Genomic DNA, 27,980 nt, shown 5'->3' on the forward strand with positions numbered 1-27,980 from the left:
CTATTACTATTTAAAGAAAAGCAGCAGTAATAAACTACATGTTGAAGATTAAAGTCTAGAAACTGAGACTGGGAATGCCAAGGGAAAGGGCACAGTAAGCTGTAAAACCTTGGGAATGTTTTTCCCACTTGTCTTTTAACATTAAACAGCCAAACTGCCTTTCTTTTGCCTGGCCTTTTGGGTGACTTGCACCCAAAGGCAGGAAAGGAGCCAAGTACACTGGAACCATCCTGGGATCAGCTGGGGTTGGTTTTGGTGGGCAGCTGCCTGTGGCTCGGGAACGCCAGCCCTCGCTGCACCCCGGGCTCACGGCTGGGGGTGCAGATGCCTTAATTACAGACTCAGGTGGACATGAAACATTAAATATGGAACAAGGCCAGGAACAGGAGGGAGACGGGCACTTTGGGATCATGGGACCTGCAGAATTGGTGACACCAGGGCCGGGGTGGCGCGGGGAGGCTGCGGCTGCTCCAGCCCAGCGCGGGCTTAGTCACAGCACTGAGGTATGCACGGTATGAGTCTTCCCGGGGCTGTGCTATCCGCCTGTCATGAAAGCATCAGCGCTGGGGGTTTTTTTTGGGACTCACAGCTGCTGTCACCCCAGCAGCAAACGCACTGGGCCCGCTGGTGACTCAGCCCGGGAGGTGGGGGCTGCCTGGAGCAGATCCCGGGGGCTCCTGCCGCCCCAGCACTGGCTCCGCGCTCCCCACGGCCGCGCAGCAGAGCAGATAACGCCGGTAATGCCGGCACACAAGGAGCCCTAGTTCTAGTGCCTGCTCAAATTCCCATCAGGTGGGGCCTGTGAAACCTAAACCGTCTCCTTGGGAGACAAACACCACGCTGGAGCAGCGGCTTGTGAGCCGTGGTGAGGGAAACCCCAGGGCTGCCATCCTGGTGAGAACGGAAAAGGGAAAAATCCAAACAACGTGGTGATGCCCCACAGTGATCTCTGCCCTTCCAGCAAACTGGCTCGGTGACCTTCCAGGAAAAGCCAGTGTGGATTTATTAGTGACTGTGGAGAAAGCACACGCAGTGGCCCAGGCAAAGCAGACACATTCCCACAGCACTCCCTGTGACCAGAGCCGATGGACAGTGCTGGCAGTGAACCCACCAGCAGCATCAGGCACACAAATCCCTGCAGCCCCCAGCCCACTGTGCCTCTTCCCACCTGGCTGCTCCCCAGGGAGGTGAACACAATTCCACAGGGGAACCACAGCCAGGCCGCATATCCCAGCCGTGTGTTGGCACACCCAGCAGCGCTGGGTCAGCACCATGTGGGAACCCAACAAGGAGCAGGAAGAGCATGGGGAACCCAGAGATGGGGTCAAGCAGCAGCTCAGAGCACACAGGTGTCCAGCATTTTGGGTTTCATGGAGTGGGAGCTGTTGGGCAATGCCTGCCCCACCACAGGCTCTCCGTGGCCACAAGCAAGGATCACCCTTTGCTCCAGGGAATGCACCCTGGCATCTCCTGAGCTCTCCGTACAATCACCAACATTTCATTTCTTCTGCAAAGCCTGTCTGGAAAGTCAATGTTTTATGAACCAGGTACCAGCACTCCCCAGCCTCTTCTATGAAATGGAACAGGGACAGGAGCTCAGAGCACCCTCCAGGCTGAGCTTCCAGGGAATGTCTGGGGTCCCTGGGATGGGCCAGTCCCCACCCAGCTCAGCTGCCCAAGAGGCAGGCAGCAATGTGCAGGCTGGGCTGGGGAGGGAGGGAGGGTGCAGCGAGCGCCCTGGAGAGGCTGAGCTGCCAGGCCACGTCAGCCCTCGCTCCCCAGCCTGGCCACAGAGCCTGGCCCCGGGGTGTGGGGAGAGGGGTCGGGGAAGGACGCGGAGCATCCTCACCGGCCGGGCCGGAGGCACACGGGGCACAGCCGCGGCTCACGCGGCTGCTCAGCCCCTGACTCAGCGGGCGAGCACACGGTGGAACTCACCCCACCCTCCCGAGACAAACCAGCACCCTGGCACCCCTCTGTCCCCGGCGTCTCACCGAGGGAGCTGCCAAAACACAGCCCACACCATGGGGGCCCTGCACTTCACATCAGCCCTGCAACCCTCTGCCTAACGAGGGGCCAGTCAATGCAGAAAGGGGACCCCAAACGCAACAAACACAAACAGCAGAGCTGCTCCTCCTGACCCTGTGGAGCCCACGGTCACCCACAGTCCATCAGAGGGAAAACTGGCCTTGGGGGACAGCACTTTCCTCCATGAGGCACCTGGGTGGCCAGGGGCAGGCAGGGATCCTGGGATGCAGGGTCAGGGCCCAGGGATTGCCCCGGTGGTGACTAAGCCTGTGGCACACGTGTGACTCCCCACAGCCCCAACACACCCGAGCTGTGGAAACACTTCCCGTTTCACCCACTGGCCCCATGGATCAGAGCACCCTGTGGATTTGGAGAGGGTCACACACCCTTATGGCCGACTGCACCCCAGCCACACCCTGGGAGCCCCTCAGCCCAAATCCCCCTGCCCAGGGAACTTGGATTGGAATACGCTCCCTTTCTGCTCCTTGTGCCGCTGGAAAGCGAACAAACCCTGCTGTGCTGTGACTGCCCTGCAGTGCTTGACATCCCTGTGGAGCTGTGACATTCCTGCCTCCTCAGCGAGGCCTCCGCTGACCCACATTCAGCCACTGAAGCCCCACGTGGTGACCCAAGCTCGGGGTTTGTTCTCGCCCATTAAGGAGCCGCAGCCCGAGCGCCTGCTTGGGATCTCTGCTCCGTGCTGTCACCTCGCATCGAGCGCCAGGCAGCCGATGGCCCCGCGCCTGCATTTATCCCCAGAAGATCATTCACTGCCTCCCCTGGGTCCCTGCTGCCATCAGGGAGGCGAGGAGGGGAAGGCAGCACCCCAAACCAGCACCTCCAAGGCTCCCTCGGCAGAGCTGTGGGTGCTGCCGGGGTGCTTAGCGCCTGTCACTCCGTGGTCCGACCACCCTGGATGCAGTTGTTGCTCCCAAAAAACAGGAGGTCCCAAACCCTGGGCTTTTTGCCTCACACGGGGACCTTTTTTTACATCATGCCCTGCAGGCAGTCGAAGGCAGGGAAGAGTAAACTCTGGCGTAGCCATGGCAACTGGAAAGGAAGGATGGATGGATGGATGGATGGATGGATGGATGGATGGATGGATGGATGGCGGCTGCGGAAGGCAGCCCCTGCTCCCCTCTCAGCAGGCCTTCGTGACCCTGAGCACACCTCGAGCGCAGATCAGGGGAACACCCGTGATTAAGATAATAGCCCTAATGACCAGCTAATGGCCCGTGGTCAGGCGCACCCTTCGGGAATGTGCCCGGGACCCACCGTGCGTCCTGCTCACCCCAGCACAGCCAGCGGGCATCCACCAGGCTGGGCTGGGTTGAGGTGGGTCCACAGAATCATGGAATATCCCGACCTACAAGGATCAGAGTCAAAGTCCTGACCCTTCCAAAGCCATCATCCCCCAAGGCACCACGGGGTGTCAACAAGCACGGCTGGTCCCACTTCAAGCATCTGCCCCTACACAGTCTTCAGAACTTTCCCAAGAGATGCATAGCTCCTATGGGAAGGGGGAAAACTTGCCCACAAGATGATGTCTGCCTTAGAGGAGAGCTGCTGCTGCCCCACAACCCCTGGGCTGTACGGGTGGGATCTCAGGCTGCCTTCCCAGGGTCGGGGATCCCACAGTGGCCCCGCTGTCCCCCCATGCCAGGGCAGAGAGTGAGCAGCTGTCCCAGAAAGCACCCAGTGCCTGATACCTCACCTGTGGTCAGGAGCAAACCTTCACAGTCCCACCTGCCCCTCAAACATCCATCCTGGACAAAAACAGCTCTTGGCAGAAGGGGGCTTGGCAGGACACCAGCCCTCAGCAGCTCCCAGCCACCTACCAAGTGCCCCCAGCTCCCGTGAGCAAACCCCTGGCCAGGGCTGAGTGTGGGAGGGAGCTGAAATTCCCTTTTAGCTTTGTTCCCTGCTGTGTCCCTGGGTCAAAGGCCTCCCAGGTTTCCCTCTTTGCATCCTCTGTCCCACATCAAACACACATAAAGCTCCCGGCAGAGTGAAGGCTAAAAGCACGAGTTGCACCATCATTAAAAACACCTCTGCAGTTGTGTGAGTAGTTAAAAACTGCCCAGGATGAGCAACTGGAGCTGTGCAAGAGCCTTTTTCTCATTTCGTGGCAGTGAGGGAGAATGAGGGGTTTAGATGCTTGTGGAGGGAATCCCACAGGCTGCCACTCAAAACCCATCTTCGTCTCTCCCTACGCTGCCCGTGGCCAACAAACACCACCCCAGGCTTGCACTGCCGGGGCTCCGAGCCCCCAGCCAGGGACCCCAGCCCCAGGGGGACACCCCGCGGGCTCAGCTGTCTCTCAGCTTCTCACAGACTTGTGATCACCCGGGGATTCGTCTCTGCCCCTGAGATGGTGCAGCTCCGAGGAAGGCAGCAGAACTGATGCAACGTGGAGGCAAAGCAAACCTTAAGCTTGGAGAGCCAAACCCCTCACATTTTCGTTTTTTGGCCTTTTGAGGTTTTCTTAATTTGTCTATTTTTGTTCCTCGCCCACCTCCGCGCTGAGTGTGACGCGAGCCCTCGCTGGAGAGGCAGGGTTTTAAGGGAGAGCTCTGGCTGTTATAAAGCAGCGAGGTTCTTGGAAAAACAGCCTCTGGAGCAATAAACAGATTTGGAGCTGAGGGCTGTGAGGGACGGCTCCATCTGGGCTGCTGAGTCATGAAACCTGCCCGAGCGAGATACCAGCCGAGGGCTCGGGCTGGGGGAAGCTTCCTATGAGGGATTTGGGCTATTTCAGTCGGAGCGTGCGACAACAAAACCAGAAGGCAAACAAAAGCAGGCTGGGGTGGCCACGCTTTGCTCCAGCAGCCGCGGGGTTAAGGCAGAGGCTGCCCTCCTCCTCCTCCTCCTCCTCCTCCCACCTCCTCCTCCTCTCCCAGTGCCAGCCTTGTCCCGTCCCTGCCATGGTGGTGAGGTGGTGGGAGCAGAACCTTCACCTTAATCCCACAGTTTCCAGCCAAACTCTCTCTCCCCTTTGCTGTGTGGATCCCCCAGCCCATGGCATCCTTCTATGGGGATCCCAGCCCAGGCCATCTCTCCACAGAGACCTGAGCCCACTCTGCCCTGGGCAAGGGTCCAGCCTGGCCCCCAGCACGGTGCCACAAGAAGCCCTGGGAGCCTCAGGACCACCCGAAATTCCTTCACCGTGCTCCCAGCATGTGGAGGGGCTGTGGCTTGGGATGTCCTGAGTCACAAAAACCAGGCTACCCTCTCTCCCAGGGCTGGCCCCCTCCCCGGTGAGCACCCACCGAGCCGAGGGACTCTGGCATGTCCCAAACGCCAAAGGGGCCCCATCGTGTCCCCACACACACTGGCAGGGTCCCCACGGGGACAAGTCATGTCCCATCTCCAACACGGGATGTCGTGGGCCCTGCCACATGCCCACACGCTGTCCTGTCCTCACTGGGACCCTGCCACCTCTCCCTGCCATATCCCTTCATTGACACATCCCATCCCCACAGGGCACCTGTCGTGTTCCCACATGGATCCCATTGACTCCATGCCCACAAGGACCCTGTCACATCCCCATTGTTTCCATCCCCACAGGGATCCCCACTTGCCCCCACACAGAGTCACATCCCCACCGGGACCCTGATGTGTCCCGACAGGGCGCCTCGCTTTTCCCCTTCCCCACAGAGACCCCGTGTTTTCTCCACAGGACGCTCAGTTGCCCCCAACCCCACGGGGACTCCTGCGTGTCCCCACACACGGTCATGTCCCCACACACGGTCATGTCCCCCCCTGGGGCCTGCCTTTTTGCCGTCCCCACAGCGGGTGCCGTTCCCACACCGGGTCTCATGCCCACACCGGGTGCCGTCCCCACACAGGACCCGCGGGCCGCGGCGGCGGCGGCGGCGGCGCCTTTAAGCGGGGCCGGTCTCCCGGAGCCCCCGCCCGGGGGCCGGGCCGCACCGCCCCCCGTAGCCTGGTAACGGCGGCTCTGCGGGCGGGGGCGGCCCCGGCAGCCGCGGTCAGGTGGCACCGCCGAGACGGAGCCGGCCGAGCACGATAAAAGTCCCGGCCCGCCGCCGCCACGGCCGCGAGGGAGCGCGGAGCCGCCGCCCGGGAGCCATGGTAGGCACGGGCCGGGCCGGGGGAAGCGGGGCGCTCGGAGGGGTGCGGGGCTCGGGTTGGGGGGCCCCGCCGTTCTCCGCTGTGTTCGCTGCCGCCAGCCTGCCCGGTCGCGTACGGTGCCTTGCGGGGGGACCGCCGGCGTGGCCCCGGGTGTGCCCGCGCGGACGGGACGGGACGCGGGGAGGTTCCGCCCCCTGATCCCCGTCGAGGTTCGGTGCCGGGGCTGTGCCGTGGGACAGCGGCTCCGTGCCCGGCGGGTGCGGCCCCGCTGCGGTGGGACGGGGCAGCGGCGGCTCTGCCGGGGGTGCCCAAAGGAGCGGGACGCGGCGAGAAGCCGGTGGTCGGTGCTTGAACCCCGGCTGAGCCCGGCGGGAGAGTGGGGGGCACCTCAGAGCTGCACCAGAGCAGCCGCTGGCAGAGCTCCGGTGGTTCCTCGGCGTGGAACCAGCCCCACCACGGGCTGTGCCGTAACAGCGCTCCCATCCCTGGATCCTGCCCTCGACAGCCCCAGCTCAGCGCTCATCCCTGGATCCTGCCCTGGGCACCTATCCTTGGATCCTGCCCTTGCACCCCTCCCTGGCAGGAGCTGGAGTGGAGTCAGTCTGCCGGAGTGCAGCACCCATCCCTGGCTGCTGCCCTTGCACCCATCCCTGGCTCCTGCCCTCCACGCTCCCGGGGCACCCCGGTGCCACCAAACCCCGGCCCGTGCCTGCGGCTGCCCGGCCTCACGTCCAGACCGGTTGCGTGCTCGGCCCTTGACTCAGCTCCGGAGCAGCTGCTTTGAGCAGCACCAGTAATCAATGAGTGGTATTTGGCTGTAGGGAGATGGGGCAGGATTATAACCTGTTCGACTGGGCAGCAAATGAGCCTTTTATTCTGGAGGTTTGAGTGTTGGCAGATGCCCTAATATCATGTTGCAAGTTCAGTTTATCCCTAATGCCCCTGCCTCCGGAATGGTGGCAGATTAGCACTGACAAAACACTGTTTTCCCTTATGATACACCGGATCAGCTGCCCCTGCTCTGGCAGGGAGTGGATTCCTCCCCCAGGCCTCGCTGTAAGCCTTGGTGTGTGCTGTGTTCCCGGTGGTTGGGACGGGCTCTGTGGCACTCTGGTTCCCAAGGAATGAGAAGGAAGGATCCCTAATTTGGGGGACACATGCTGTTCCCCGCTGGCAGAGATCTGCTGCCACGACTTGGCTGATGTGACCCTGGTAATGTCAGGGGAGCAGTAATGCAGCAGGTTTTAATCGATTTATGCCTGGAAGGTGTGAACGTGCAGCTCTGCCTGTCCTTCCTGCCCCCGAGGGCTCGCCTGGGTCCTGGACAGGGACACAGACATCCCGGTTTCCTCCAGGAACAAAGGTGAAATCCTAGGAATTTCATCCGAGCCCTCGCTGCGAGGTCGGCTCTGGGCTCTGGCACTACTTCCTTGTTAGTCAGGGCAAGATGGAAATCTGCATGGCTTAATTCAATACCTGATCCCAGCTGGAATCTCGGAGCTGGAAAGCCAGAGAGCTCATGCTGCTCTAGTGCTAGAAACGTGCAGGGTGTGGGGGGAAATCTATGGAGCCAGGCTCCATAGGAGGGAGGAAAGGGATGCAAAGCCAGCACAAGAAAGTCTCAGATCCCTGCTCTGGGAGCCAGAAGCAGCTTTGTCCCAGGGAACCAGCTACCTGCACACCTGGGCATGCAGGAAGAGGTTGGGAATAAGGAGTGGGAAAAAGGTACCTGGGCAGGGCAGTGGGGCCTGTGAGCACCACACACTGATCCCACCAGAGCCATCTACACAGGGCTGTTCACCAGAGAAGCCTTCCAGGCTTCCTGCCACCACTGCAGGACCTTCCTTCCCAGGGTGGTTTTCCCCGGAAGGTGGGATAACACCTCAAACCAAGTATGGGAGCTTCTCCCAGCCCCTCCTCTCCAGGTACACAACCCTCACCACATGCACACACTTATCCCTTTGAAAAGGACCCTCTGAGCAGCCATAACGCAAAGGGAAACATCTAGCAGAGAGGCTCTGGCATTTGGAAATAGCTGAGGAATCTCTGAACAGGAGCCCCAGCTCCCTGGATGCTTGGGAATAAAGCCAGGAACTGGGAGGCAAAGGCACTGCCCACCCTTCCCGGGGCACCTGTAGTGCAGGCAGCGCGTGGGCTCGGCTGACACAGCTACTCCCCTGCTTTAAAAATAGTATAAAGTGATAATAATCAGGCAGGCTTGGGGTTCCCAGCAGGAAGGATCAACAGGTGCTGCCACAGTCACCCCATGGCCGGGTGGGTCAGGGTTTCCAGGCTAATGAGAATTAATTCTCATTAATTTCCACCATCCCACCCTGCAGTGTGGGGGGTGTGTGGGTGCCTCCCTTCGGGGGCAGGAGTCCTTCGTGGAGGAAATGTGAATTTGCACAGCATCCCTGGAAAAGAGAATTCCCCCCAGGCTGGAGCAGCCGGAGCAGAGGGGCACTGGCCCCGCGCTGCTCACAGGGGAAGCTCCCCGTGTAAACTCCATTTCCCCCTAATTGATTAAAATTGGCCTCTCTTCCTGTTACCCTACACAACCCCATCGGTGTGCTCAGAGGTGACCTCATTCCTTACAGCTGCTGCAGGCACATCCGCTGCTCCCCCTTTGCCTGCTTCCACCCTTGTCCAGCCAGCCCCTGCCCAGCCTTGGGAAGCGTGGGGAAAGCGTGGGCAGCCCCTGCCCGCTGGGAATTCCTCCGGAGGGGAATGTGTCACCATCGGGTTCATCAGGGTGCCAGGCTTTGAGACCCCCCTGAGAAGCCAGGCAGCTGAGAGCGTGCACCAGTTGGCATTGCCCCTGGAAGAGGCCCGGGTGAGTGCCAGCATGGAGGCACCAGCCCATTTCCAGGACACGTTGCAGTGAATTTGCAGCTGCCTTCAATTTCATGGGCTCTGGGGTGGGCTGGGGCAGAGCCCAGAGCTGCAGCCCTGCCACACGAGCAGCAGGCACAGCCCTGGGCCCGGCGGGGTCACACACGAGCAAACACACCAGGTCCCTGTGTTTTGTTCGGCTAACAGGGAAGAGATTGTGTCCCTCCTGTCAGCTGTGACTGCGCAGGGCACGGCTCCGGAAAAAACAAGGCTCCATCTTGCAGCACCCTGAGAGCCAGAGCCAGGCGTGGGTCTGCTCCCTGAATGTGCCCCTCCTGCTCTCCATCCATGTTCCCCGGCATCACACTTGGACACGGGGAGCAGGGGAGCTTTCCTAAACTCCACCTGCAATCCAGATGCCATCAGCTGGCGCTGGAATAATCTGTAGTGCTCCAGAACAGGCGGTATCTCCAGTCGGGGCTGGAAAACAGCCCTTGGTGTTCAGCCGAGTAGGGAACCGATGCTGCACACAACTGTCGGATCCCGTTTGTGCCTCCTCAAGGTTTAATTCTGGTTTTTAAAGCATTTCATGCACCTACCAAGAGTTTTTAAGCAGGATGCAGGTGGCCACACCACTGGTTTGTACTGGGGGAGCCCCATGCCCCCGCTGTGCTCTCCCAGTGACTGGTGTGCAGAGCCTATGGCTCTGAAAGCACGGACGTGGCTTTTAAAAGAAAGATGGTTGTTTTTCTTGCATCAAATCCTCTTGCTGCTTGCCGAGGGAGGCTTGTCCTCAGAGCAGAGCAAGGATTTATAAATACCAGCGTGCTCCAGGTTGCGCCTGCTCCCCATCTCACTCCGTCCCTACGGCCGGGAGCTCTCCCTGTGGCCAGAGGTTTGGCTGGCAGCTGGCAGGATCCAGCCCTGCCTGCTCCCACTGTGGAGGGGGTGGCTGCATGGCAGGGATCACAGGGTGACAGGGATTGCAGCGTGGCCACAGGCAGCTCTGCTGTCACAGGAGTTGGTGACAGTGGGAATTGAGAGGCAGCCGAGCTGCTGCCCTGCCTGGCAGCCTGGGACCCTGCCCATGGGGCCAAGTGGCATCCTCAGATGGATCCATCCAAAAGCCTCACCGCCCATTTTTCCTGCTGGGAGAATGGCAAATTGGGGAGAGAGCTTTTGGCTGGCAGAGCGAGGAGGGGCTGAGGGGCTGGCAGAGCACTCAGGCACCTCTCAGCTGGGCACCTCAGGCTGGGTTAGAGTCACCACCCCTCAGCCTGGTGCCAACCCAAGGCTCGGTGCTGCCATGTGGGAGCAGAGCCTGGCTGTGGAGGGTGGATCACCTCAGCAGAGCCAGGAGGCAGCAGGGGAGCCTTGCCAAGCCCTGGCCTCACCCAGGGCACCGGGCACCCCGCTGGTGCCAGCGGGAGGGACGCGGCCGTGACACAGGAGCATCAGCTGTCACCCCTCTGAAGGGAGCAGCTCCCGAGGGATCGCCAGCCCTGCAGCCTGGGGAGCTGCCTGGGCTCTGGGAGCAGCCCGGATTGCAGGCACGGGGGAGAGGCAGGACTCTGTTTGTGGACTGAACTGCTTGATCTGGGGTCGTTGAGCTTCCCAGGAGAGCCCGGGACTGTTTGCAGGGTGTCTTGTTGTGCGTTTTGGGCATGATTCCCCTTTTCATGGATCCTCTGGGAAGTTCCTGGTGTGTTCTGGCAAGCGTGGGGACCCGGCTGTGCTGGGAGCTGCACAAGCAGCCAGGCCTGCTCAGAGCTCCGGGCAGACAGATTATTATCTTGATTTAACATCTGACAGCTCCCATCCTGCTCGGAGAGGCCAGCACAGGCTGCCAGCAGAATCAATCAGGGCTCGGTCGCAGCATCCTCTGTCTCAGCCCAGATCACCCCGCCAGCCCTGCCTGCTCCCCTTCCTTCTCTCCCATTCCAAACCCGAACCACTCGACCTTTCCATCGTGAGGATGTGCCGATGGCTCTGACCCATGCGAGAGGAGCCTGTAATGGCCTCAGGAGCACAACCTGCAGGAGAGCAGTGCCCCAGCAGAGCAAAGGGCTGTGGGAGGGCTGGGAAGAGGAGCGAGGAGCCGGCGGCTCCCACACATCCTCTCCCCTCCCAGCTCCACTTCGGACTCCCCTGGACTTGGCACAAGCAAGCCTTGACCTGAGAATGGCTGCAGTTTGTGCTCTCTGCTGAAATGTATTTGAAATGCCACTCTCCAGGACCATTTCTGAAGCAATTTGCTGTTCAGCCTGGCTGGGAAGAGCCCTGAGCAGGCTCGTTCATTCAGCGCCTGCGATATTGACTCTTCTCTTTACTGCAGGATTAGAGAGCATTTGTCATCTCCAAAATGAATAACTTTTCCTCTCCTGGGAGGGGGGAGAGGCCTTGCCTCAGTACTGACATTTTGCACACCCAGCCCACAAACCTGCCTCGAATCCCAGATGATGATCTGGGAATTAAACCAGGGCCTTCAGTGTCTCTGCTCCATGAGCAGAGCAGGGCCCACCCTGCACTAAACCCAGGGTCCAGAGGGAGAGAGGCCTGGGGGAGCTCTCACCTGTCCAGGTACCAGCCCCATGGTTGTGTTAGTGGCACACAACCCGACAGAAACTCAAGTCTTACTCAAGTCCCTCAGGGACAAGGCACAGCCTCTGCTCTCAAGACAGAGGAGCTGTGATAAAAAAAAAGAAAACAAACCAACAAAAAAACCCCTTAAAAATCAGAGCAAACCACCCAGCAGCACCAGAATAAGAAGGCAGAAGCTCAGACTTGCCAGCTCATTGTGTAGAGCCCAACCAGTTCTCCCTCCTGTCCTGGAGATCATGGTATTTAACTCACAAACTCACCCTGTTTGCCTCTGTCATTTGAGCTTCCAGAGGTGTTTTCAAGCCTTTCTCAGGAGGTCCAGGAACCAGCAGTGCTTTCCCATGGGAATTTCAGCCTTTGTTAACAGGACTGCGTTCCCAGGAATGAAAGCAAGAGAAACAAACTCCAGCTGTTGCAAGATTTGGAAGAGCAGAGCCATGAGCATTGCCAGCAGCAACCTTTCCAGGGGGCTGCACCACCAAAACACCAACCAGGGCATCGGGATTGCTGCACTGCTGTGGAAATCCTCTTACCTGGAGAGGAGCTGCTCTGAGGCCAGGAGATCCAGCCCAGCTGGGATACAACCAGCCTTCCATGGGAGCAGCTACCCCGGGCTGGGCACCTGCCCCTCCTCCTGAGACAGGTGAAGCGCGAAGCTCAGCCTCGAGGTGCAGCAGAAGGACCCACCTGAGCCGTGGAGCTGCAGAGAGCCGGTGGGTGCAGGGCGAGATGCAGGCTGGATGGCTGCTGGAGAAGTGTCCCCTCGCCATAAACCTGAGGATGGTGCTGGCCAGGAGCGCTGGGAAAGGACCTGGAGGCTTTGAAGAGCAGAGTGTTCTCCAGGCTGTAATTACCCACTGGCTTCCCCCACCCCTGATTATGCAGAGGAGGGAAATGGCAGAACCCACCAGTCTGCCGGGGAGGGAGGAGGCTGCTCCGGTCCTGCCCCTGCTGCACCAGGGTCCCCAGGGACCCCCTGCCACCCCAGGGACCCCCTGCCACCCCTGTGTCCCAGCCCTCCCCATGGGACACTGGCTGGGCTCTGCTCATGGGCAAGAGCAAGGCACAGTCTGGAAAGGGATTTACTGTGGGTCAGGGCTGCTACAAGATTAATTAATTCATTAACTGGAGTCAGCTCAGAAAAAGGAGGATGTGGTGGCAGGAATACCTGGTTGCTACCAGCCCACTGCCAGGCAGTCTTCTCCCAAAGGACCATGTGCACCCTCTGGGAATGTCAGCTCTTTGCAGGAAACCCCAGTGACATTCGAGCTCCTTTGGAAGGCACTTTCAGTGCTGCTTTAGGGATGGTTCTGGATCCAGCCCCTCGGCAGGACAGTCAGGACAGGCTCCAGCACCCCAGGACACCGGCTTTGGGCTGGTGTGAGTCCCCAGCCTGTGCCAGCACTCAGAAGCCCCTACCAAGGAGAAATGGGAGAAGAGGTGGGGTTTTTATTTCGCATGAGGTGGTGCATCCTGGCTGTACCCTGCAGTCCCCTGGCAGTGCCCAGGCTGAAGGAGGCGGCCGGTGCCTCTCCCTGTGCCCTGCCGGGAGCCTCTTGTGCCACCGGCCTTCCCAGACACAGCCACGCCGGGCTGTGTGTGTGCTTTGTTCCATCTTCAGCGATTTGCTGCTTTTTTTCTGCGCTCGACAACGGCTGGGAAGAGGCTTTTCATTCCCTTTCTCTTTCTCTGCCCCAGCACAATGAGGGGAATGGCTGCGCGAAGAGCAACAGTGTTGGGTTTCAGCGGGATGCGGTGGGATAACGCGGGTGTGCTGGGAAAGGCAGAGGGAGTTTCACGGGAGCAAAACAGGGCACTTTGGGGCAGGCTTTGCCCGAGCTGGGGCCGGGCAGGAGGGATGCCGGGGTGCAGCCCTGGGGACGGATGAAGGCTGGGGGAGCTCCCGATCTCAGCCGAAGGCGCCGCACCCGGCAGGAGCCGCTGCCAGCCCAGGCAGACGAGGCCCCTTCATTCCCAGCTCCCCGCACGCCAGCAGCTGCTCAGCCTGGTGTGTGTGGGCAGCAGCGTGGCTCTGTCACATGCCTGAGACAGCGCGGCGCAGTCGGTGGCATCCCAGCCAGCTCCCGCTGCGAGCGCCGGAACACGGGAGGGGACGCTGGCACCCGCCCCGCTGCCTTGGTGGCTGTCCCCCAGCGCCTGGGCATCAGCAGCCCCTAGGCACGTGGGCTGCGGGCACAGCAGCCTTATCCCTCGCTTAAATAATGAGCTTCTCTCCAAAACACCGAGCCCTTCTGGCTGAGAGCTGCTCCGGATCGGGTGGAAGCCGTGCCGCCCGGTGTCGGCCATTCCGAGCCCTGGGGATGTCGCGTGTAGCTGGGGTGTAACAGGTTGTACGGAGCAGCTGGGGCTGCCCCTGGATCCCTGGCAGTGTCCCAGGCCAGGCTGGACGGGGCTTGGAGCAGCGTGGGACAGTGGAAGGTGTCCCGTGGCAGGGGTGGGATGGGATGAGATAAGAGATGAGATGAGCGAGCGTTTGCCGCCAGCGCGGCGGCCCCGGAGTTGGCAGAGCGAGCCCAGCCTGTCACATGCAAATCCCCGGATAAGTTCCTGCCTGCAAACAGGAACCACTTTATGGAAAGCAGCAAAGCCCTTCCCAAACCGCCTCAGGAGTGCTCCGGGTCCCCCGCAGCAGCTGGAGGGTCCGCCTTGCTCAGAGCTGGTTTGGGGCAGGCGCTGCTCTCGCTCTGCCGGAGTCCAGCAGCATTTCCCAGGTGATTCTCCTCTGCTCTGGGGGCTTGTGGGAAAAGAAGGGGATGCTGGCCCCATCCTCGGCTTCTCGGGAGCAGGATGCTGTGGCTCAAGCATCAGCTCTGCCCCTTGCCGTTCACAGGAACAGGGAACAGGGGGTCCCCAGTGGGTGGCTTCGGGCTCTGTCAGAAGGACAGACGTGCCCCAGCTGTCTGGGCCTGGGCCAATGCTGAAGGGGACATTAGAGAAAATTAATTACTTAAACAACTTAATTTTTTTTTGAACCATGACTTCTGTGCCAGCCTCAGATTCCTCTGGGCTCACTGTGATTTTGAGTGCCGTGTTGGCAGGAATTGGTGACGTTACGGTGTCGGCAACAAATGCTGCCCTGAGCCCTCAGTCTCTCCCTGGGGAAGCCGTGGTCCTCCCTTCCAGTTCTTGGACAACCACATAAATAGAGTCCAGTGCAGATCCCAGTAAATCATGCTCTTTTCTCTCCCCAGCTCAGCGTTGGACACACTCTATGAGCCATCCCAGCCTCAGCAGCCCAGAGCGCCCAGGTGCCGCTCCGTGATTTAGAGCAGGACTTTGTTACCAAGCGTAAGTGCCCGAATCCTTTGCATTGTCAGTAAGAGCTGTTTGAGAGCAGGGATTTCCCCTGCTCAAAGAACTTTATTCCTTTGAAAACAACACACCTTTCCCTGCTGCTCCAGCTGAGTGACTGGTGGGGGGAAGCTGAGTGCTCACAGTTGCAGCCAAAACCTTGTTGGGGCAGGAACTTCTTCAGCTTTGGGTCCACAGCTTCAGGAGCTGCTCAGGTAGCTGCCAGCAGGGAAGAGCCACAGAGGAGCCCATGTTATGCTCATTAAGTTTCTGTACTACAGAGCCAAAAACCCACTGGCAGCACCACCAGCCACTGCAGGTGCTTCCCAGAGCATGGGATGAAGGCAGACAGCTGAGGGCTGGGGAAGCCACAGCTGGGGCCTCTCAGCCCTTTAAGGATCCTCTTAACACTATTAAAAATTGCTGGAGGGACAGATCGCTCTCCCCAAGGCCCTGAGCATTCCCCCTGCTTCTCCCCTGGCTTTGGAGATGCCCCAAAGGAGCAGGGGGAATCAGAGCAGGGGCCCTCCAGGGCCACGTGGCTCACACGGGCGCTCCCAGGCCTCTGCAGCGTGTCTCCCTCCCCAAGCATTAGCCAGGCATTAAAGCAGCACAAGAGCCTCCCCTGTCCCAGCCTCTGCTTGGGTTTTACTCTCAGCTTCTGACATAACCAGGTCACTCTTTCCACACTTCCCCTGCCTCCATGAGAGCTGATGACTGATGGGGATGGACGTGACTCACCGCCTTTCCTAATGAGCGACTTTCCTCTGTTTATGTGCTTTGGCGGGGCCTTTCCTACACCTAAAAAAGGAGAAGGGTGGCACTGGGGAGAGGGCATCGTGCTGGAAATTGCTGGCATCTGCTGTTCCTCACCATCCCTTTGAACTGTGGCCAGCTGTGAAGCTGCTGTGTTTCAGCATGGAAAAGGTGTAGTTCATTTTCCATGTGCTGATCCGGGTGAGACGCTGTCCAAGCCCACAGGTAAACCCTTGGCAAGTAATTGGAGCTAATTAGGCTGGAAGATTTTTTTTTTTTTTTACTATCTGTCCAGGCAGTGCCTGGGGGACAGTGGTAGTGAAACTGTGAAAGCAGCCCCACATTCCCCACGGAGCTCTGCCAGGCCACAGCAGGGCGAGCTGGGGTTTCCTGTTCCCTCGCACAGACACAGGTCAGGGACAGCTCCCCGCTCATGTGGCCTCGCTTGTGTTTTGCAGTGACTAAGCAGTGGGAGCTCGCGCTGTCCTGCCACCACCAGCCCAGACAATCCCTCCCTTGGCTGAAGATCCCGTTGGCTCTCTTCCCATAATGGAAGCGTGAGTGCCAAGATCCTCCATGACCTCCAGAAGCCACAACTCCCTGCCGAGAACTCTGATGGCTCCACGAATGCTCTCCGAAGGTGCCCTGGGGGGCATCGCCCAGATCACCCCCTCGCTGTACCTGAGCCGGGGCAGCGTCGCCTCCAACCGGCACCTGCTGCTGTCCCGGGGCATCACCTGCATCATCAACGCCACCATCGAGATCCCCAACTTCAACTGGCCGCAGTTTGAGTACGTGAAAGTGCCTTTGGCTGACATGCCCACCGCCCCCATCTCCCTGTACTTCGACAGCGTGGCCGACAAGATCCACAGCGTGGCGCGGAAGCACGGGGCCGCCCTGGTGCACTGCGCTGCCGGCGTCAGCAGGTCGGCCACGCTCTGCATCGCCTTCCTCATGAAGTACCACAAGGTCTCCCTCGTCGAGGCCTACAACTGGGTCAAGTCACGGCGCCCCGTGATCCGGCCCAACGTGGGCTTCTGGAGGCAGCTGATAGACTACGAGAGGAAGCTCTTTGGGAAGACCACGGTTAAAATGGTACAGACACCCTATGGCATCATCCCAGACATTTACGAGAGAGAGAGGAGACCCCTGATGCCTTACTGGGGAATTTAATGGGACTGCAGACGGGAAGCACAACAGAAGGGACGTGCTGTTCGAGTCGACCAGACTGGAGCCATTCCCTTCTCCTTCTACAGCCAACTTTGGTTCTTTACCATACAGCAGAACCTCAATTCTCACCTCACCAACCTGCAAGGCCAACGATTCCCTTCAAAGCATTTTTCTCTATGGGGATTTCCCATCTGCATCTCTGATTTAGCAAAACCAGGTCTCATTATAAGTTTATTCCTTCCATAAAGCCTCCGTCTTTTTTCTTTTTTTAGTCAGTTTATTAGGATCCTCCAAGGAAAGGCCTAAGAGGCATTGGGCAGAGTTGATGACCCAAGTGCGCTTCGTGACGCGGTAGCAGCCTGGATATTTTGTTATAGCTTGTTTGCTTCCTTGCAAAACCCTGTAGTGGCTCAGGAGCAGCACGAGCGAGGCCCTGCTCCACAGCAGCAGGTTTTCCAAGCACCAGGGAGGCAGGAATACAGGGGCTGTGGTGCTAGTGCTGGTGTTTTCTTTAACATCCATAGTGACTCTCAGTATATAGTGTTTGAGATCTTTAGTCAGCTCTTAATCGTATTCAAAGTTAGGAAAAAAAATAAAGGGAAAAAAAACCTGAAAAAAAAAGAGTGAATCAGTCCGTGTCGGCCACAAGTAAAATAAAATTTGAGTAATTCAAATCAAATAAATTCAAGATCCTTTTTCACTCATTCCATGCCAGGGCAATAGTCCCGAAATACACTTCAACTACTGGAAAATGCTGGTGTGTTTTGTGGGTGGAAAGTCGACAGATCTTGTCCAGATGTGGCTCAAGACAGAAGCGAGAGGGTTGAAGCCGCTGGGCAGCCAAAGAGACACTCAGGAATCCGTGCGTGGCCCCCTGCCCGGGGCTGGGCTGTGCATGCCAACGTTCCAGCAGCCAGCCTGCTGGCAGCGGGTGAACCCGCTCGATTCCTCAGCTCCGAGGCCGCTGGTGACCTGCCTTAGCCCATTCCTGCCTCCCTCCATTCCGTCCTCACGGTTATGCTGCATTCCAGGATTGCTCCGCTCTGTCCCCTCCGCACGGGGTGGGTGACAGAGGCCTGGCCTCGCTCGGAGGGTGCCGGGAGCCGTTCCAGCCCCAGCCCTTCCCTGGGAGAAGCCTTCCCGTGGCTCCTGGCCAGGGGCAGGGACTGGGTCCTTGGAGTGTGACTGGAGCCCAGGAGAGCCCCGCTCCTGAGACGGCACCGGCATTTCTGCTGCCTCTGGAGGAGGAGCAGGCCGATTGCTGCGATCGCTGTCTGATTTAAATGAGATTCTATACTTGTAAAAAAAAAAAAATCAATAAAGATTAAACCAGAACACGTGTTGGTTTCCTGTTCCAAACGGCCCTAACGGAGCTCCAGCAGCAGCCCAAGGCCCAGCAGTGCCTTTAAACAACTCTGGCTGAAGGGAGTTTTCTCCTGCTTTTCCAGATGAGTTTTGCCCCACTGAGATAAAGGTGAGGTTTGCTATCAGCTGTTCCCAGCTCAGGTTCCATGGCTGTGTCCCAGTTCCAGTGGCAGGCAGACACAGGAGACTCATCTCCCTAATTTAGCAGGAGTTAAACTTGAGCCAGGGAAATGGTAAGTGAGGAGCTAGAGAGTGAAAATCAAGATTAATCATTGGTCTGGAGATGTTCCAACACATGACATTTTAAAGGGAAAAAAATTGCTAAAAACTGAAATCTGCTCACAAAATTAAACTTTACCTAAAAATGGGCAAAGTAGGATTTAACACCATTTTTTTGTATAAAAACTGGAAGGTTAAAAATTCTCCAATTTGAATTATTCCATTGACTTTAAACACAAGGGAAGTTATACCTATAAAAAGTGAAATTGCCTAATAAAGCACAGGAGGAAACAAAGAATGCACCTGAAATCCCCATGCAAGGTTGTATTACAGTGTTAGTGCTTGTGGGTATTTCATTGCAAAAGCTTCTCTTGTATTCACTACAGCAAAAAATTTAACACAAGTGTTTTCCCCCTCAAAATCCAGTTTTTTCTCCATTCTCGAATAGAAACCAAAGAAGAGAGAGCCCTGGTTTAGCTTGGAGTACTGTGAGCCCACCCATTGGCTTTGAGGGGAACACCCCTTTTCCTGCTCCCCACAGGCTTTTCCAAATGGTATCTTAATTGTCTGAAAAGTATTTTATATCTTTTGGTATTTGGTGAGACACCTTCCCCATCCCAGCCACAAAGCAGGTTTCACTTACTTTATGATATAAATATTTCAGCTTCCCAGGTTGGTCAGATACGAAATGAGCTTTTTATTGAACATCAGGTTTGAATCTCAACACAGGATTTATAAATCATTGCAGGCATTAAGGGAGTAAACAAGGTTCCAAAGTCAATTAATAACACTTAACGCTCATCGGATTTAAAATATCAGCAGCAACTCCAGCACAGCACAAACCCAAACAGCTCCAACTAGTAATCACAAAACCACTTCTGGAAGAAAAACAACATTTGCCCAGAGGGCAGGAGAAGAAATCACAATAGGAAGAGAAGTTTTCTGATCGCTCTTCTTCATAAAATGATGACATTGCTATTTTAACATTGAGAACTGGAATTAAATACAGGTCCAGAATTAAAAATAAATCCACAGCAGCAGTTTGTACAATAGCAGCTTTTATTGGAAAGGCAGGCTTTTGTTTCAAGTTTGTGATTCCCAGTGTAGCTGACAAGACTCGGAGCACTCTGTGGGTTTCCATCAGCTCCTGCTCAGCCTGGGGCTGAACTTCACCCTCACTCCCACACCCTGCAGAGATTTCAGGGAAGGAGCTGCTCCAACCAAACCCAGTGAGGAGAAGCTGCTGCCAGGGAGGAAAAGTCCTTGGAATGAACAGTCAGTGCAGGAGGTGACAATTCCCTGGGCACAGGTGACCTCCGAGGGGCTGCAGGAACTCACAGCCAAACACAGAGAGGGAGGGGCAGGGAAGAGGCTGGAGCAGCCCCCAGCTTCAGGGAAAAGCTGCCACCCACGGCCACGGCACGGAAGCACCAGGAATCCAACGGGGTTAAGCCATAAATACATTAAATAACCGAGCAAATAATTCCTTACAACTCCAAATATACACAAAGAGACAGAACCCCCACTTCCCACAGGTCATGCCAAGGCAGTCCCACAGAGATTAAAAAAACAAATAAAATCTTATTTTTCTTTTCCAGTGAGAGAATCCATGCAGGAAAAGGAGTTACAGGTCTGAAACTGGACACAAGCAAAGGGAAGGCAGCGTGTCCGGGGGCCTGCAGCAGAGGCAGCGGGGGAAGGTGGGCTGTGACAATCCTGTCACCTTGGATACAGCTTGGAAAGACACTGGGCTTTGGCTGGCAACAACATCCAAGAGGATGCTGAATGCTCCAGTGAGTCATTGGAATGACTGGGATCTGCGAGCTGATCCTCCTTGTGCAATGCCTTTATCGAGGGGATCTCCCTGCAAACGTTCCCGTTCCCATGTTCCCATGGCAGAGTGCTTCCTGCTCCCCACAAAGACAGGGACGGTGCCTGCTGCTCTCCCTTCTGTGGGAGCAGGGGAGCAGCAGTGTCACCCTCCAGTGAGCTCTGCTGCAGTTGGAATTGTAAATGTCCATTCCTTATTTGTATGGGCCAAAAGACACGTTGGATGAAGCTCAGAGAGGGGCTGACCTGCTAACAGGTACAGGAAAACCAGCTGGAAGATGCTGCTGTGACAATGCAGCTGGTGCTTTAAATTTCACTCTGTGGCCTCTTGTTTGTGGTGTTTTCCTTTAATTAGGGAAAAAAATTCCTCTCTAGCAAAGTGCTGGGGAGCTGTGGTGGAAACCCAGGCTGACAGTAAACTCCCTTTCCCCAGTACAGCATTCCCTCAGTACCAGCCTCTCCCAACCACTGGAGAATACCTGTCAGTGGCTCCCTGTCCCCAAACTCCTGTGGAACACTGGTGAGGGGCACAGCAGCCCCTGACTGTGCTGGAAACAAGGGCTGGGGGCACAAGCTGTGGTGCTGGAACTCTTTCCCACCTAATAAAAGAAAGGGAGAGAATCAATGAGTGGCTTCCCTGGTTTTTTGGTAATTCCTGGGCAGGATGTGGGAAGCACAGCACGGGAAATCTGCCTCTGGATCAGCCAGAGCTGGAGGCACATGGTGCTTTATTTCGTGAATGAGCTAATTTGAGGCAGCAAGGAGATTTATTGTAATTGGTGTAAGGAAGGAGCCAGACACCTCTGAGCCAAGATTCTTTCATTTGGGCTAATTAATAGTTTCATATAACCAAGCTGTTTGTTTTTTAAATACAAAGCATCGTTTTGCTCATTGTAATTCCTGTTTCAGCAAATAAACACAGGTCAGTGTCAGGTACTTGTAATGGGGGCAGGATTAACTTGGAGAAGCTGTTGAGATATCTGGAGAAAAGGGACAGATCTGAGAGACTAAGCCAAAGAATTAAGGAGAAAGTTGTACCCCATGGATTTACACTCCACTTCATTCCCTGCAGACCTAGACAGGATTGTGGGATGTCTCTTTTAACACCATGAATCTCCCACAGGTTTAAAATCCTGTAACCAGCACTCCATTGACTGTGCTGTCCTCTGGATATTGGATCTGAAGGAGGAACCAGGTACTTTAGATGTACAGGTAACATTTAGTGAGAGTCTGTTACACAAACCTGTCCAGAGAGGCACATACAAAAGCCACAAACCAGCAGGGACACGATGCCTGCTTCAAACACCAGCTTGCTGAGACCCCCAAATTCCAGGCTTAAATCCTTGTGGGTGTTAAATCCCACTCCCTGCTGCAGGAGCCAGGGGCCACCTCTGTGCTGCCAGCTCTGAGTCACAGGAGCACGTTACTGCAGGTAGCACCAGACTGCACGAGTCACACACAACCACCCCATCCCATCGGGAACAGCATCTCCACAGCCAAAAAAGGTAAAGTATCCACACAGCAGCAGATGTGCTGCATCAGCAGAGTCCAGCTTTCAGCAGTGCTGCAGCCATGCAGCTCCCAAAATGTCAGGAGAGACAAAATCATACCTGGAACTCAGGACAAATCCAGAGAAGTTTATCTGGATTTACAACAAAGACCACGAGTTTCAAACTCCAGCTGCCTGCCCCACAGAATCCAGATAGCACGGGGAGAATTACAACAGTTTTCCAGTCCTCACCTCCCAGCACTGACCAGGTCTGCATCCAGTACAACTTCCAGCATGGAGCAGTGGAGGTACAAACATCCAGCAGCTTCTCCTCCTGAGTCAATAATTCATTCTGCCTCGGATGCTGCTGTGACTCATGTGCTGTGGTATCACAACAGAACATCAAGGTGCATGTCCCAAAAACGCTAAAGAAAAGATTTGCTTGCAAATACAGACTTCAAGTATTTAAGTGGTTGTTTCTATGCAAATCAGCCCAGCATTCCAGATTCTCTGGGAAGCTCCATGCTGGCCTCTCCCAGGTTTATGCACATGGTTACCAGGCTGCTTTTACACAGGATAACATTTTCATGTTCAGAAAGACTGGAATGCCACTTTTTTTTTTTGCCATACTACATATTTTCTGGTTATTTCTGAAACCTTGGCCATTACAAGTGAATTCTTCACCGTCCGTAACAGTGGCTTTAATCTGTTGATTTTTGGTCCAAAAATCAACCCCAAACGTTTCAAACCCTGACCCCAACTCCAGCCTCTCCACCACAGCAGTTACCCCAAGTCCTGCATGATTAGAGCCAAAGCTCCAGCTGCAGTGCAGCTGCTTTCAGAGCAGGTCTGGCAGGATGAGACCAGGAGGTTTGGGCTCCACGCAGTTGATCCAGAAGTTTGCACAGCTGGCGTGGTACTGGTGCCCCCCGTATGCCAGCTTGAAGTTATCTGTCTCGGAATTAAAGGCCTGCAAGAAGAATTGAAACAAGTGTGACAGTCTGATCCACTCCAGGGTCTACACCTAGAGTGGAAACTGGCACAGGACCCTCCCCTGAGCACTCCACCCCATCAACTCTATTTGATTTCAGTTGCAGGTGGACAAAACCTTCAGCCATCACACCTGAGCCAACCTCCACCTGCAGGAAGGGAGCCCTGACGTGGCCCCTGGCAGCTAACTCACCTTGTTTCCTGCATCTTCAGTTCTGTTCCACCTCCCTACCGAGGGGAAAGCCTGTCCTGCTTGCCAGCAGACAGCTCCTGCATTTATTTCCCTGGCTCCAGCCTGGCTGTGGCTTAGGCAGGTGCAATTCTTGCTCTTAGTGTTACTTCAGGTTGAATTTGATCTACTTCCTCCTGTTAATTGAAGCTGCTTTACAATAGGAGCCTCTGAGCGTGTGAAGCCATGAACAGGCTGAAACCACCTCGCTGTTTGTTGCTAGGAGATACTTTCCAATGCCTCACAGCTCCCTATTTAAAAAAATATCCCAGCCCTGCTCTCCACACCCTGGATTTCCTGCAGAGATTTCTAAAAATGCCACTGCCTGCTACACAAAGCAAAAAGTCAATATTTCTAGCACAAAGCCCCTGAAATCCCCCCTCTCCTGCCACAGACACACAGGCAGCACAGACTCAGGAACTCAGGGATTTTCTGTCACACAACAGAAGGAGCACAAAACCAGAGAGCTGGGCACAAGGCACAGGCATGCAGACAGACAAGGGGAGGCTCTGGAGCATGTTAGTTGGTCAGATCAAGAGTTAACGGCCACAAAACATGACTGGAGAAGAGGATTAATGATTGGTACAATCGAGAATGACAGCTGAGAGCCCATTAGCAGCTCAGCCTTCCACACTCAAGAAGAATGAGTCTAGAAAGAATGTTTTTTACAGGTTCATACTTTTTTGGGAAGTTCTTCCACAGATTTCTCTTCTTTCTGAAATAATGTTGAAACCAAAAAGTCAGGAAAAGTGCCTCTATTTTTAACTGGTTGGCACAACTCTGCACAAGCCCTGGGAGTCCCTCCCAGCTCTGCTAATGGCAACAGTCCCCTCTGGTGAGCCATTTCATGGAGAAAAGTCATTAACAGATTTTGTTTAAAAAATATGCATACTTTAAAAAATCTTAGCATCCCAGTTTCTTCCCCATTATGAACAACTGAACTCAACCCTTTCTCCACAGCTGTGTCACACCAAAGCCCAAGCAACACTGGATATTTTATTACAGGATTTTATTGAGACTCATCTACAGGTCAGAGTTTACAAATTATAACCATGGGAATTTTTTCAATACACCCATCCCTGGAAGTGTCCAAGGCCAGGCTGGACACCCTGGGATGGTGCAAGGTGTCCCTGCCCGTGGCAAGGGGTGGCACTGGATGAGCTCTAAGGTCCCTTCCAACCCAAACCAGTCTGGGATTCTATATGAAAGACCATACTGTGAATTCAAAAGGACTTTAACCAGCACACTTACTTTGCTTCTGGAATCCACGTTTAGGAGACACACTCCACAGGCAAGATCCTGGGCATTTTTAATCCCTGGGCGCAGCATACAAGAAGAGAAATCCAGGGAGTTCTCATCTGGCTAAAGAAAGGAGACAGTAACATTTAGGCATTTTCAGTACCTGAGGAAGTTTGAGACATCATGATAAAGAATTACTGAGCACTGAGAGCCAGCGTGTCCCACAGGTGTGGCAGGGGTGACAATCATCAGAGCTGTCGGGATGGACTCGCCACCTCCACCAGCACTAACCTGTAACACTCCAAGTCTTAAAAAAGGCCTCGAGTACAAAGGAAGGAATTCTTGAGTTGCACATTCCCACATCCAAAGGGGAAGGAGCCCTGGGAACTGGGGGAAGGCAAACAGAGGCTCTGCAGGTGTTTGTGCAGCTGTGGGGAGGGAGCTCTCCCAGCCCGCCCTGGAGAGCTGGCTACAGCAGGATTCACTGTCCTGGACTCCCTGATACTGCCTCAGCAAAACAGGGCAGCTGGCATTCTCCTCTGGGGTCTTTTTGGACCTACAATCTGGCAGAGCAGTACAAAATGGGGTATTAATGTTAACCAAACCATGGAATTCAGGCCACCAGCCATACACAGGTTAAAGAGAGGCAAAGGGTGGGAGAATAAACCTGTAAATAATAAATTAATGTGGTCACTTTTCCAGTGCTTAACCTCACATTTCAGCCACAGGATAAATGATCAATTAAAACATTGCATAAGGGGGATATAAAACTGTTCAAATTTTGCATGAAAATAACAGTGCAAATAAAAGCAATGACTAGAAATGCAAGAAGCTTAAAAAATGGTGTAATCCCAGGCCATGGGTGTCTTAATCCACACTCTGAGCATGCTGCTCACACCACCCTGCTGAATGGCTGGAGAATAATTGGAATCCTGAAAAAAACCACCCTTTAATCTCTAAGTAGATCAATCAAATTAATAAAGGCACTCTAATATTTGTTTACCAAATGCATGAGTGAAGCAAATGAGAAGGTCATCCTGCAATTTGCTGTGAAAAACCACAATGCTGTGCATAAAATTACCTTGTAACAAAATCCTTTAAAAGATAAAATTAACCTTTCTGAGCACATGCCTGGGAGCTGGAATACTTCTCTGCAGTTAATTGGCACTTCTGCATCATTTAGGATCCGTGACTGTAACACCAGAGGTGTGGGTTCCACCCCTTCCAGTGAATCCCGTGGGGAAGAGAAGCAAGAAAAGGGGTGATTTGGAGAATTACAGGAGTCACGAGTCCCTGGTTTTTAGTAAGTTCAGCTGGACTGTGTGTGCATGTGAGAAGTCACTGTTTGCAGCTCCTAATGTGCTTAAGATGCAGCTGGAGCTACGAGCCAGGAGCTGCTGTGGCTCGGAGAACACGTGGCCAAGCTTTGGACTTTCAGGTAATCCCTGTAATCTTCCAAGGAAAAGCACTTTAGGAACTGTATTTTAATCCACCTGTTTAAATTAGGAAAAGATCCTGATAGCTCTTGGGATTGTTGCTATCAATGCCAGAGTTCAAACAGGTGAATCCACCTCCATCCACTTCCTCTGCCAAGCAGTAAAATACTGAGGATATAAATTCCCTAGGATGTCAGGCTCTGTGCATCACAGGACATCACCAAAATACCTGGGGAGGTTTAAAATGTGCAAAAGGTGTGTAAAAAGGGACTGGTCATTTATAATACCTGCCTTGCAGGGAATGCCAGTGAGCTGGAGGTGGGTATTTCTAGCAGAAACCAAGTAATCCAGGCCTTATTTATCAGTAAGTGTTTACTGGGAAGGAAAAACCTTTTGTGGCCACAGCTGCAGTGCAAGGAGGAAGCCACAAATGAAAATGCTCAGTGGAAACCTCCCCATGGTAATGATCTGCTCAGTGATGCTTGGTGTGGTGTGCTGATCCTGAGAACTGAAGGCTCCTTGGATAAGCACTGAGTTAAAGGGATCCACTGTCTAAGTCAGTATAAAGCACACACAGATGGGTGATTCCCTAAAAATATGAATTTGTCCATGGTTAAAGGAAGTCATTTTGCACATTGTATCTCCTGCAACACAAGCACACAAACCCCACAAGGAATTTAATGGCAGGGAGATTTTCCTGCCTTCTATTTGTGTCTGTTCTGCACCTCTGGCTGCTCCTCTTTTTCCCAGCTCCTCTGCAGACCCTTCCCCCATGGGATGCTCCTGCTCTAAAGGGCCACCCCTCAGAACATCCCTGCCTGTCCCCCTCACCCAGCTATGTCCAAAGCTCTCCAGCTCCTACCAGGCTGTCTGGAAGCAGTGGAGCTTTTCCTGGCAATCCAGAGCAGGAAAAGCTGTTTAGTCTGTGGCAGGAACCAAAACAAACTCAGGCATTTCCAAATGCAGAGAGAAGGGAGAACAGTTTAGTTGTTTCTGTGTTGCTGCACTGCGTGGTTTGGAATTGTGAGCATTAAAAGCAATTGCAGGGATACTGAAAAACAAAACACACATCCATGTGATTCTGGCTTTGTAAAATGGCTTATTTGGATTTTACTGAATTTGCCTTACTGGAGATGTCCACAGACACCCAGGATATCACCTACACCATTAAGGTACTAAGTCAGACACCACTGTGTTTGTGCATAAATAACAGTTTTCTTAGAGGGTTTTAAACTGGATTTCACAAACAAGTTCATTTCCATTTTCCAAGAGAAGAAACACAAACTGTCAAGTCAGGACCCCCTGCAAAGTCTCTTTAAATATAATTATGACATTTGTTTTAGTAACCAGGCAGCTTATTTGGGTCTTACCGTTAAAGCAGCCAGGGACATGAAGCTGATCAGGTTGTTCCACACTTTATCAATATCCTTCAGCAGCTTCTGGAGCTTCTCACTGCAAACAGCAGTTGCTTTGATGCCCAGCTCCACCCTCTTTGTTACTCTGTAGACTTCAACAACCCCTGTGGATGTAAAACAGGGGAGGATTGCAGAGAATTCACTGGATCCCAAGCCTTGAACTCAGAAATGGCAAACCCGGATGTGGCACAGGAAGGGTGGCCATGGAGGGTTAGTTCAAAGCTGGAGTTACATTTGTTTGGCAGAAGAGTTTTTCATTATTTAGGTGCAGGCAAAGATTAAGATAAAAAGTAATGCCATTTGGGGAGGAGTGATTCTATAGTCCTGGTTTTTAGAGAAGAACTCCCAAGTGTAAAACACATGGAAAATTAAAACATACCCAGTAAATATTCCATGCCTTGAGCAGACTGGATAACTTCAGTGCAAACAGATGAACTGCTTATTCCATTTAAGGTGTCGTTTGCCTTCTTTATGACCTGGTGGAAATGAATTTCATAAAATGATAGGGTTTCTATCTTTAAATAATCATTACAAACAAGATTGCCCCCAGCAGAAACTGGAGGCAAATTAAACAAGAAATGATTGCCACACTCCACCACATGTTTTTATATACTCCTGTTGAAGTAGATCAGGGGCAAGTATGAACATTTAAAACCTTAATGTATTCCTGCCAATATTCTCTTTACCAAAGTAAGAGTTTCAAGAGCATGCATGCCTTGCTATCTAGTTTAATAAGAGCATTCACAGTTTGGGCTCTCTAATACTCCAATGCAAAGAAGAAATGTTAAGGAGCACTGATCTGGCTGTGAAATCTCTGGCAGCAGCACATGAATGGTCCCTGGGCCCAGCACATCAACAATTCTGTTTCTCAGGAAGCCCTGAGGAGCCAGGCACTGGTACCAGTGCCCTGAACAGCACAATACTGGGCAGCCAAACACGGGACCACCCAACTAACCAGAGAGCTGGAATATTTA

General features: G+C 54.5%; 2 protein-coding genes across 6 annotated transcripts in view; one reads left to right on the forward strand and one right to left on the reverse strand.

Annotated features, from left to right (window-relative positions):
- Positions 1–6,000: 6,000 nt before the first annotated feature.
- DUSP14 (dual specificity phosphatase 14) lies at positions 6,001–18,095 on the forward strand. The gene is made up of 3 exons (XM_082294389.1): positions 6,001–6,123; positions 14,769–14,865; positions 16,083–18,095. Exon 3 carries the CDS (start codon positions 16,201–16,203, stop codon positions 16,795–16,797), a length of 597 nt encoding a protein of 198 aa, XP_082150515.1. The 5' UTR covers positions 6,001–6,123; positions 14,769–14,865; positions 16,083–16,200; the 3' UTR covers positions 16,798–18,095.
- Positions 18,096–19,092: 997 nt separating this feature from the next.
- The window catches only part of SYNRG (synergin gamma), a 37,421-nt gene continuing 28,533 nt past the window's right edge, over positions 19,093–27,980 (reverse strand). For 3 of the 5 annotated variants that reach the window (XM_082294659.1, XM_082294660.1, XM_082294658.1), the window contains 5 exons: positions 27,386–27,482; positions 26,962–27,110; positions 24,168–24,278; positions 23,596–23,631; positions 19,093–22,667 (listed from right to left, as the gene is read on the reverse strand). In XM_082294659.1, coding sequence (XP_082150785.1) covers positions 22,536–22,667; positions 23,596–23,631; positions 24,168–24,278; positions 26,962–27,110; positions 27,386–27,482 — 525 coding nt within the window. In that variant the 3' untranslated portion in view covers positions 19,093–22,535. The remainder of the gene's footprint in view (positions 22,668–23,595; positions 23,632–24,167; positions 24,279–26,961; positions 27,111–27,385; positions 27,483–27,980) is intronic. The other 2 variants (XR_014226993.1, XR_014226994.1) reach the window with 2 other exon arrangements.

Source organism: Coloeus monedula, assembly GCF_965178545.1.
Source record: "Coloeus monedula genome assembly, chromosome: 20".
NCBI lineage: Eukaryota > Metazoa > Chordata > Aves > Passeriformes > Corvidae > Coloeus > Coloeus monedula.